Source organism: Carcharodon carcharias, chromosome 30 (assembly GCF_017639515.1).
Source record: "Carcharodon carcharias isolate sCarCar2 chromosome 30, sCarCar2.pri, whole genome shotgun sequence".
Lineage (NCBI taxonomy): Eukaryota > Metazoa > Chordata > Chondrichthyes > Lamniformes > Lamnidae > Carcharodon > Carcharodon carcharias.
The window spans coordinates 24,767,305-24,779,591 of NC_054496.1; the positions used below are offsets into that span (position 1 = coordinate 24,767,305).

Genomic DNA, 12,287 nt, shown 5'->3' on the forward strand with positions numbered 1-12,287 from the left:
CATCAGCTGCACTACCTGGGCATGGGAGGGGAGTTGGAGCTTTGCCCTGGGATATGGTGCCAGTCTGTTATCCATTCACTCCAGACAACAGGTTTGTCCTGAAAGGCTGGGTTCAGACCCTGAGTTTGCAACAACCCTGATGACGCAGAGAACCATCATTGACGAAACCTGGTCAATGAAAGCGGTGATGAATGCATTCAACTTTCCCCAAGTTAATGATGGTCAGAATACCAGCTCATGATTGGATTGCAAGCATTAGCTCGTAGCAGACTGGGTCTGTCAGTGAATCAAATATCAAATCATGTCTGACTGTTTGATATGATGTTATACACTATATGTTATTATTAAGGATAAAAGTGATCAGTTTGTGTCTCTATCCCACTTGCTCCGTAGTATTCGTCTGCCCTGGGACGTTGCGAAAGGTCTTCGAGCCGACTAATGTCTTCGAGTCGGAGCATGAGGCTGGCGCATGGTGCAAGGATCCGCTTCAAGCCGGCGACCGCATTTACTACATGCCGTGGATCCCGTACCGCACCGATACACTGACAGAATACGGTTCATGGGGGGACTATACCGCCGGCCGGCCCACCACCTCTTACCGCCTGCCCCACCGCGTGGACGGCACCGGCTTCGTGGTGTACGACGGCGCCGTCTTCTACAACAAGGAGAGGACTCGTAACGTGGTGAAGTTCGACCTGCGGACCCGCATCAAGAGCGGCGAGGCCATCATCGGTGGCGCCAACTACCATGACACCTCGCCCTACCGCTGGGGGGGCAAGACCGACATCGACCTGGCTGTCGACGAGAACGGGCTGTGGGCCATCTACGCCACCGAGCAGAACAACGGCAAGCTGGTGGTGAGCCAGCTCAACCCCTACACCCTGCGCTTCGAGGGCACCTGGGAGACGGTGTACGACAAGCGCTCGGCCTCCAACGCCTTCATGGTCTGTGGCGTCCTCTACGCCGTGCGCTCCGTCTCCAAGGAGGACGACAGCGAGGTCATTGGCAACACCATTGATTTTGCCTTCAACACCAACCTGAACCGAGAGGAGCCCGTGTCCATCGCCTTCCCCAATCCATACCAGTATGTCTCGTCTGTAGACTACAACCCCCGGGACAATCAGCTCTACGTCTGGAACAACCATTTTGTGCTGAGGTACTCGCTAGAGTTTGGACCCCCCGACCCCACCACAGGTAGGACTCGGTCCTCATACTCAAACTTTGTCACCTCTTGGGAGACTCATTCTACATTATGGCCGGGTGGCGCAGTTTGGGATAGGATAAACAGTTGGGCATCCTGGCTAAGTTTGCAGATGATACAAAGATAGATGGAGGGACAGGTAGTATTGAGGAGGTGGGGATGCTGCAGAAGGATTTGGACAGGTTAGGAGAATGGGCAAAGAAGTGGCAGATGGAACACAACGTGGGGAAGTGTGAGGTCATGCACTTTGGTAGGAAGAATAGAGGCATAGACTATTTTCTAAATGGGGAGAGAATTCAGAAATCTGGAGTGCAAAGGGACTTGGGAGTCCTAGTCCAGGATTCTCTTAAGGTTAACTTGCAGGTTGAGTCGGTATTTAGGAAGGCAAATGCAATGTTGGCATTTATTTCGAGAGGACTAGAATATAAAAGCAGGGATGTGCTGCTGAGGCTTTATAAGGCTTTGGTCAGACCACGTTTAGAATATTGTGAGCAATTTTGGGCCCCGTATCTCAGGAAGGATGTGCTGGCCCTGGAGAGGGTCCAGAGGAGGTTCACGAGAATGATCCCAGGAATGAAAGGCTTAAGATATGAGGAACATTTGAGGACTCTGGGTCTATACTCGATAGAGTTTAGAAGGATGAGGGGGGATCTGATTGAAACTTACAGAATACTGAAAGGCCTGGATAGAGTGGACGTGGGGAAGATGTTTCCATTAGTAGGAGAGACTAGGACCAGATGGCACAGACTCAGAGTAAAGGGAAGACCTTTCAGAACAGAAATGAGTAGAAACTTCTTAAGCCAGAGAGTGGTGAATCTATGGAATTCATTGCCACAGAAGGCTGTGGAGGCCAGGTCATTGAGTGTATTTAAGACTGATATAGATAGGTTCTTGATTGGTAAGGGGATCAAAGTTACGGGGAGAAGGCGGGAGAATGGGGTTGAGAAACCTATCAGCCATGATTGATTGGTGGAGCAAACTTGATGGGCCAAATGGCCTAATTTCTGCTCCCATGTCTTATGGTCTTATTTTGGATTTGGCGTGATGTGGTTTTGCATTTTAACCTTCACCGTACCGCCCCCCACCCCCCCGACCAAAATATTAGTTTCATTTGTTTTTTTAGTCCAATATTAATGCTATCATGTGGAGGTCTTGTGGACCAGTGGGTGTGTCCTGCCTTCTGAACCAGAAGCCCTGTGTTCAAATCCCACTCGAGGATTTGGCAACCAAGGAAGTTGCAATCGTAATGCGGCCAAACAGGTTGAATATCAACCTGCAACTCCTTCCAATACATGCCAATGACAGGTGGTAAGAGGGGGAGAGATTCCTGGTCAACCGTGTGATGGAAAGAATATTGGAGCCGCCACCATCACTATCCACAGCTCCGGACTGCAACACACGTGGAAAGTGTTTGTTGCCACAGCAACTTGGAACCCTTGGAGGGTGCCGATTGACTGGACCGCCAGAGTGGATCAGATTGGTGCCAACAGTGTGGGGTTCGATCCCTCTTCTGGCTGGGGTGGACTTGGGACCTGCCTCCTTGCCCTGCCCCGAGTGGAGGTCATGGTGCTGTGGCTCAGACAAGTCTTCAGGCAGAGAGCTCAAGAAGAACATGAATGCAATTGTGTACATTTTTTATTTGGGACCCCCTTGATCGAAGGACTTTTGCATGGGATTCCAGGGAGAGCTTCGTTGTTTTGTAAGACTCCCTAAAACAAGTCATTCCTTACAATGGAGTCCAGGGTGTTATATCTACCAGTGGAGTGTTATTGAATCTCCAATGAAACCTTTATTTTATTTTTATTTTTTGCTTTCTTTACGTCGCTTTTAACTTATAAAGCTTGTTTTAGCACATCTCCCCTGGTGTTAGTGGGAAGGAGCTTGCAGGTTTGACTGGGCAGAGTGTGCTTTTGCCCTGCCAGGCCTATGCCAGGTTGTCAGTCCAGTTTTATTCTTACTTGACTTTTCCGTAGCAGTTTGATACAATTGAGTGTCTCGTTACGCCACTTCAGAAGTTATGAGTCAGCCACATTGCTATGGGTCAGGGGTCACATATAGGCCAGACCAGGTAAGGATGGCAGATTTCCTTCCCTAAAGGACATTTGTGAACCAGGTGAGGTTTTGCAACAAGCTTTATGGTCATCATTACCGATACTAGCCAAACTTTTATTTAATTCTCAAACTGTTATAGTGGGTTTTGAACTCACACCTATCAAAATATTAGTCCATGTACTCCAATCATAAGTAAGTTGGTGAAGTATGAAACCTGACACTAATAGTTTTCTTGATAATGGGTTTATTCACAGAATGCAGCATTTCATTTGTCTGCTTCCTACCTACCAACAGCCCAGTGTCCCAGCAGTCTCTCTTTATATGTGCTCGAAGAATTTATACATACATTGCCCTTCATTTGTACCTTAACAATTTAATTAACATACCATTAACAGTCCAGGCTCCTGGTTTAGTAGTTCAGTAATAATGCTATTATGTCTGCAGCATTCATGTAGCTTCAACAAAACAGTGAAATGTGACTGTATCTACAGTGAGACAATGAGGTGTTATTGTGCATATTGATATGATGGACTGTTGCCAAGTGATGCTAGCGTTTCACTCTGTACATTGCAGACTCACTCTGTACGTTGTTATTCTACCTGTACAATGCAACAGCAGGGAGTTTCACATGCAAAGTAACTATGATGTTCTCTTCTGCTTATGTATGAATCAACTAGTTGCTGTTTTACCTCTACCACCCTCCCTCCTCCCTCCCTTTTATGATCAGATTATTTGGCACTGGGGCCAGACGGCATGACCACAAGCCCAACTGACAGCTGCCAAAATTGTTCACCTGGCCCATTCCTGAGCTTCCTTACAACACGGCATGGATGGAGATCTGGCCAACTAACAGGGAGAGTTGCGATAAATGGGTCATTTCAGGTTGGCAAACTGTAACGAGTGGGATGCCGCAGGGATCATTGCTGAGTCCTCAACTGTTTGCAATTTATATTATATGAAGGGACAGACTGCACTGTGGCCAGATTTGATGATGATACAAAGATAGGTAGGAAAGCAAGCTGTGGGGAGGATACCAAGAGTCTGTAAAGGGATATAGACAGGTTAAGCGAGTGGGTATGATATGGGAAAAATGTGAGGTTGTCCACTTAGGCAGGAGGGATAGAAAAGCAGAATATTATTTATGCGGAGAGAGACTGCAGAATGACATGGTACAGAGGGATCTGGGTGTCCTTCCACAAGAAATTCAAAAAAGCCAGCACACAGGTACAGCAAGTAATTAAGAAGGCAAATGGAATGTTGGTCTTTATTGCAAGGGGGATGGAGTAGAAAAGTAGGGAAGTCTTCCTACAACTGCAAAGGACTTTGAGTAGTTTTGGGCTCATTATTTAAAGAAGGATATGTTTGCATTGGAGGCAGTACAGAGAAGGTTCACTCGGCTGATTCCTGGAATAAAGGAGTTGTTTAATGAAGAAAGGTTAAGCAGATTGGGCATATACACATTCCAGTTTAGAAGAATGAGAGGTGATCTTATTAAAACATAAGATTCTGAGGGGCCTTGACACAGTAGAGGCTGAGAGGCTGTTTTCCTTCGTAGGGGAACCTAGAGCTTGGGGGCACAGTTTCAAAGTGAAGGGTCCCCATTTAAGATGGAGATGAGAAGGAATGTCTTCTCTCAGGGGATCATTAATATTTGGAATCCTTTTCCCCAGCGAGCAATGGAGGATGGGTCATTGAATATATTTACCGCTGAGTTAGACAGACTTTTGATCGACAAGGGAGTCAATGGTTATGGGGGACAGGCAAGAAAGTGAAGTTAAGACCACAATCAGCTCAGTCATGATCTTGTTGCATGGCAGAGCAGGCTGAAGGAGCCGAATGGCCTACTCGTACTTCTTATGTTCTTATGTAATCACACTCTCTACCCTACCTTATGTTAGCTATAAAACAGAAAGAACCCCACCCAATCCAAACCAGTCATAGTGTCATCCAGAGCTCAGGTCCACTCTCACTTCTGAATCAGACGGTCATGAGTTCACTTCAGAGACTTGAACCCGTTATCCAGGCTGATGTTCCAGCGCGGTACTGAGGCAGTGTTGCACTGTCGGACGTGCCATCTTTCAGATGAGACATTAAACCATAGCCCGTCTGCCCTCTCAGGTGGACAAGATCCCATGTTACTTGATAACAACTCCATTTTTGCCTTACTTTGAGACCACTGGAACGGTAGAGGGTGAGCTAAACGGACAACAATAGCTTATATTTATGTAGCGCCTTTATCATAATAAAACACCCCAAGGCGCGTTACAGGAGCATTGTAAAACCAAGAGTCATATCGAGCTGTGTAATGACATATTAGGTCAGGTGGCCAAAAGCTTGGTCTAGGAGATAGGTTTTAAGAAATTTCTTAAAGGAGGAAAAAGAGGTAGAGAGGAAGGAGAGATGTAGGGAGGGAATCCCAGAGCTTGGGGCCCAGGCAACTGAAGGCCCAGCTACCAGTGGTGGAGCAATTAAAATCAAGCATGCTCAAGAAGCCAGGATTAGAGGGATGCAGATACCTCAGAGGGTGGTGGGGCTGGAGTAGATTACAGAGATCAGGATGACCATGATGGGATTTGAAAACCAGGGTGGGAATGTTAAAATCAAGATGTAGCCTGGCAGGGAGCCAGTGCAGCTCAATGACCACAGTGGGTGATAGAGGAACAGGACTTGCTACGAGTTAAGTCAAGGGCAGCAGAGTTTTGGATGACCTCAAGTTTACAGATGGTAGAATGTGGGAGGCCAGCCTGGAATAGTTGAGTCTAAAGATAAAGAATTCATGAATGAGGGCTTCAAGAGCAGATGAGCACGACATTAAATTCATCATATGCCATCAGGAGCCCAATGCAAAAGCTCTAGAAAATGTTGATCTTGAGCACAGAGAGCAAGGTGTGTAAGTCCAAAATCAGGGAGTAGAGACTGGTTTTGAGGTAGTTCAGCAGCAGGAGAACAGGATAACATCCTCTTGAAGTAATCCTATTCTCCAAGCTGCCAGGTTTGATATTGATATTGATTTGGCTGCCCATACTGTGGCTGGCGTTTGGAAAGGTCAACTCGCATGACGAACAATAAGAAACTCAGTTAGATTTCCCCAGGTCCAGCTGCACTGTGAAGAGAGTAAAAGCTTTGAAAAGTGGATAGTGTGCAGAGCAATGAAACACCATTCAGACTACCACACCCATTGTGTTCCAGCTCCGCATCGCCAGAAAATTAAGCAACTCTGAAACTGACCTTTGGTCCATTTGCTCTCAGGATACGCATTTATTGTTCATCCCTAGTTGCCCTTTAAAGGTGACTGGGTCATTGAATGTATATTCAAGGCAACGTTAGACATTTTTTTGATAGACAAGGGAGTCGAGGGTTATGGTGGGGGGAAAGACAGCAAAATGGAGTTGAGACAACAACCAGATTGGCTATGATCTTATTGAATGGGGACGCAGGTTCAAAGGGCTGAATGGCCTACTCCTGCCCCTAAGTCCCATATTCCTATGTGATGGTGAGGGATTCCAGACTTGAGCTTTGTAAATGCCACAGAACCTTTGAAGGGTCAGGAGGGGAGGCCAGACATTGCAGAGAATGCAGCCAGTCGTCAAGAGTATTGATGGGGCTAGCCAAGTTAAGCTTCTGGCCAGTGGAGAGCCCAAAGATATTTGTTGCGTATTTTATATCTCAGAATTATGCAGAAATGATACTGGTATATGTTTAACGGATTTCATTCACAGTGCTTTAAAATGTGTTTTTTTTTTATTCATTCATGGGACGTGGGTGTTACTGGCTAGTTCAGCATTTATTGCCGATCCATAACTGCCCTTGAGAAGGTGATGGTGAGCCGCCTTCTTGAACCGCTGCAGTCCATGTGGTGTAGGTACACCCACAGTGCTGTTAGGAAGGGAGTTCCAGAATTTTGACCCAGTGACAGTGAAGGAAAGACAATATATTTCCAAGTCAGGATGGTGAGTGACTTGGAGGGGAACTTCCAGGTGGTGGTGTTCCCATCTATCTGCTGCCCTTGTCCTTCTAAATGGTAGTGGTCATAGGTTTGGAAGGTGCTGTCGAAGGAGCCTTGATGAATTCCTGCACTGCATCTTGTAGCTGGTACACACTGCTGCTACTGTGTGTCGGTGGTGGAGAGAGTGAACATTTGTGGATGTGGTGCCAATCAAGCAGGGCTGCTTTGCCCTGGGCTGTCTGCTCCATGCTTACAGCTCTGACTTCCAGGAATTTCTACAGTTGGATTGCTTTTCTCTGAGTCCACACTTTAACCAGGCTTAACCAATCGAGCACAGTGAGCATCAATAGTAAACAACCTAAATAACTAAATAATTAAACACAGAAAAACAAATGAACGATTGGGCATGACAATGTTGATGGTCAGAGACTTAGTCACAGAAGTGAAGGGGATTAATGGAAATCTGTTTGTAAATGCTTGTTCAGAAGAAATCCGGGGAGATAATGATCTGTGCAAACCTCAGGGAACTACAGAACGACTGTTCCAGATCTCACACCTTGTATCCACTAGCCTGATGCTTCAAACCCCATTCCAGGACCCAGGCACAAAAACTAGGCTGTAATTTCAGTGGAGTACTGAGTGAGTGCAGCATTGGTGGACATGCTGTCTTTCAGGTAAGGAATTAAACAGAGTCTGCTGATTAAAATTGAGCTAAAAGATTCTGATAAAACCAATCAAGGAAGGACAGGAAAGTGCTCTTAATGAAAACAGAATTACCTGGAAAAACTCAGCAGGTCTGGCAGCATCGGCGGAGAAGAAAAGAGTTGACGTTTCGAGTCCTCATGACCCTTCGACAGAACTTGAATGTCCTGGCAAACATTAATCCATCGAACAACACCAATAAAACTCATTAACTGTTTATTTAGCTCATTTCTCGATTTGCAATAATTCACGGTAGATCAGATAGCTGCCAGTGCAGATTTTTGAAATTTGCTTCAGAATTTATTCTGTTTGCTTCCTGCAGGCATAATTAAACATAGCTGGTCCAGAATAGCCCTTGAACCTTGCTGATCTCCCACAATAATTCCAGTCAGCCCAACCTTCAGAGAAATGTTATAAGCAGCCAATGTCATACCCATTCCTCTCAGGATTCTAACTCCAGAGGCTTGAGCACACAACCCAGGCTCACACTGAGGACGTGCTGCACTGTTGGAGGTGCCGTCTTTCAGATGGGACATTAAACTGAGGCCCCATTTGCCCCTCAGCTGAACGCAAAAGATCCCGTGACATTACTTGGAAGAAGAGCAGGGGAGTTGTCCCCAGGGTTCTGGTACTTCTGAATCATCATGATTAAAAAATAGATTATCTGGTCATTATCACATTGCTGTTGGTGAGAGCTTGCTGTGCGCAAACTGGCTGCTGTGTTTCTTACATTACTTTAATCCAAAAGTACTTCATTGCTTGCAAAGTGCTTTCACAGAGTTGTTATAGTGCAGGAGGTCATTCAGCCCCTTGTGTCTGTGCCAGCTCCCCATAGGAGCAATTCATTGAGTGCCAATACCCTCCCTTCTCCCCGTAGCCCTGCATACTTTCCCTTTGCGGATAACAGTCCAATTCCCTCTTGAAAGCCACGATTGAATCTGCCTCCACCACACTCTCATGCAGTGCATTCCAGATCCTAACCACTCCCTGCGTGAAAAAAGCTTTTTCCTTGCATGGCCATTGCTTTTTTGGGACGTTCTGAGGTCATAAATGGCATGAGATAAACGTCTCATTTATTTATTTGCTTTTGTTCTTGTTTTCTTATTCCTGGACACTCCTTCAGCTCATCCACTGATGGAGCAACATCCTGGACCTTGCATACTCTCCACAGAATGGTGGAATCCAAAGACTGTGTGGCAGCTGTTTGAGTGTTCACAGGATACTCCGACTGAGCTCAGGATCCCTGTAGCTGAGGGCTCCACTGCAGATGTTCCAGGCATTTGCCATCCCCCTGAATGGACTGAATTCCAGTTGCCCTCCTGCATGGTCCCAGGGGTACAACAAACGGACCCTTTTTCCCCATCTGCTCTTGGGGTAAGGGTGATGTTGACAAGGCCACAACTATTGCCCCATCCCTGGTTGCCCTTGTTTCTGCCTGGCCCCCTTCCGATCCCTGCCTTTGCGAACAACGTAAGAGACGGCAGCAGGAGTAGGCCATGAAATCACCACCCCTCTCCACACCCACCCACACCCACCCTCACCCACCCCCACCCACCCTCACCCACCCTCACCCACCCTCACCCCCACCCACCCCCACCCACCCTCACCCACCCCCACCCACCCTCACCCACCCCCACCCACCCCCACCCACCCTCACCCATCCACACCCACCCCCACCCACCCCCACCCACCCCCACCCACCCTCACCCACCCACACCCACCCCCACCCACCCCCACCCACCCCCACCCACCCTCACAACCACAAGCCTGTACCACCCTTCAATAAGATCATGGCTGACCTGGCTGTGACCTCAACTCCACTTTCTCACCCCCACCTTTAACATTTAACTTCCTTGCCGATCTAAAAAAATGGTATCACGTTCTGCTCTGTCCCCAGCTCGAACCCCACCCTTGCTTCTGCGCGGATGGTTCTCCATCGGCCCCACCAGGAATTAGACCCAGCGATGATGAAGGGACAGCGATATTAGTCTTCAAGGCAGGAGGCTGTGTAATTTGGAGGAAAACTCAGGGGGGTGTTAGTTGTGGAGATTTACATTGACATCAAGGAACCAAGCACTCATGAGGAATTGTGTAAACACATTGCGGGTTCATATATTAAGCCTAGGCGCGGGCGAACTGTTGTACATGGGTAGAAAGCTTGAAGACAGCAGCACCAGAGCCGTGTGCGTTGTGTTCTGCTCCCAGGTCAAAGTGAAACTGAGACTGGATCACATGACACACTTCCCTTCCAGTGACGACATGCTGCCATCCCTTAAAGGTATATTATGACAGTAGTGTTCCTGTGACTGTGGTGCTCTTGCCCTCAGTAATAAAGGGGCATGCTGCCATCCCTTAAAGGTATATTAACGACAGTAGTGTTCCTGTGACTGTGGAGCTCTTGCCCTCAGTAATAAAGAGGCATGCTGCCATCCCTTAAAGGTATATTATGACAGTAGTGTTCCTGTGACTGTGGTGCTCTTGCCCTCAGTGGTAGAGGGGTGCATGAGTAGGAGACGTTGTCATGGTGAGCTTCATGTGTAGCTGTGCTGCATCCTATGATAGCACATGGTCCAGCCACAGTAACGGAAGGGGTGGCACGGGGTTCAGGTCCCCTGCCAGGGAATGCCGATCAAGCATTCCGCGGCGGCCCTGAATGGCTGGTGACCTTTGACTGACCTGCCCCAGATGAGCAGCGAGTGTTTCACTGCATCGGACCGACGCCAGCCGGGCCTCGCAGACGCGGCCCAGGGGGAGAGCAGCGGCCGCCCCCTGCGGAGGGGACTGGGCAGCACCGCCCGTGATCAGGCCCTCTCCATTGCCGTGGAAACCAGCCAGCCCGAAAGGTTAAAACAGATGGAGCTTCGACAGCGCTGCACCGACAGAATAAAATTGGCTGCACATAAAATCACCCCAGCCACGGGATGAATAATTCACCGCAGCATGTTGTTGCTTGAGAGAGTTTGGCGTTTAAGGCCTAAATAATTCAGTTGCACCTCCAGGTCAGAGGGGAGGAGCAGCAGATCAGAGCTGTCTAATCTGATGAGCTGTGTACAGTGTTCACGGGCTGTAATCTGAGGAAGGAAATGTTTAATGGATAAGAAATGATTTTATAATCTATTGTCAAGGAGGGTAATCACTCCCCAAACAGCAAACAGCCTGCACACGCCCGGAATTCAGATGATGCAACAAAGCTGGAGGCCTCCAGTTCCTGGCGGCTGCCAACCCTGCCAGGCCACGTTCCTGGAGGTTTTAAGTCCTATGATACCCCACCTCCCAGTGCCCTGCCACCCCCGCCCCTCAACGTTCTCGCTAACACTTGCCCGACGCGCCCGCCCTCGCAGTGCCCCACCACCCCTCAGCAGATCAGAAAGCAGGCTGGGCGCGACTCAGTCGAATAAACCTTTACTCTCAGGCAGCCTATTTTCCCCCAGCTCCTATCTTTCTATTATCTGACCAGTGAGGGAAACTGGAACTGAGAAAAAAAACATTAAAAAACATTGTTTTATTGGTTTTGTTTTTTTGATGCTCCTGTGATTTTTAAAACATTTTCTCCAGGGTTTTGCTCCCAGCAGAGTGTCCTGGAGATTAAGCTTCAATCCCTGGAGACTCCAGGGCTACCCTGCCAAGTGACCAGCGGACAGCTTTTCTCGTAGGTTCATGGGATGTGAGCTTCACTGGCTGGGCCAGCGTTTATTGCCCATCCCTAATTGCCCTTGAAAAGGTGGTGGTGAGCTGCCTTCTTGAACCACAGCAGTCCATGAGGTGTAGCAACAAACACAGTGCTGTTAAGGAGGGAGTTCCAGGATTTTGACACAGAAACAGTGAAGGAACAGCGATATAGTCGCACAGAATCTGGGGTACAGTGCGGAGTTGGACAGTATCTGGGGGACAGTGCAGAGTCGCACAGTATCTGGGGGACAGTGCAGAGTTGGTTAGTGTCTGGGGTACAGTGCGGAGTCGCACAGTATCTGGGGTACAGAGCGGAGTCGCACAATATCTGGGGTATAGTGCGGAGTCACACAATCTCTGGGTACAGTGCAGAGTCTGACAGTATCTGGGGTACAGTACGGAGTCGCACAGTATCTGGGTACAGTGCGGAGTCGCACAGAATCTGGGTACAGTGCGGAGTCTGACAGTAGCTGGGGTACAGTGTGGAGTCGGACAGAATCTGGCGAGAGTGCGGTGTCGCACCGTATCTGATGTACAGTGCCGAGTAGAACAGTATCTGGGATACAGTGCAGAGTCGCACATTACCTGGGGTACAGTGCAGAGTTGCACAGTATCTGGGGTACAGTGCGGAGTCGCACAGTGTCTTGGGAGAGTGTGGAGTCGCACAGTATCTGGGGGACAGTGCGGAGTTGCACAATATCTGGGGGACAGTGCGGA

The 12,287-nt window shown here is 48.3% G+C and overlaps 1 protein-coding gene across 1 annotated transcript in view; it reads left to right on the forward strand.

The window, feature by feature from the left end:
• The window catches only part of LOC121271227 (adhesion G protein-coupled receptor L1-like), a 1,693,562-nt gene that overhangs the window by 881,884 nt on the left and 799,391 nt on the right, over positions 1-12,287 (forward strand). Inside the window, exon 5 of the mRNA XM_041177054.1 lies at positions 394-1,194. Coding sequence (XP_041032988.1) covers positions 394-1,194 — 801 coding nt within the window. The remainder of the gene's footprint in view (positions 1-393; positions 1,195-12,287) is intronic.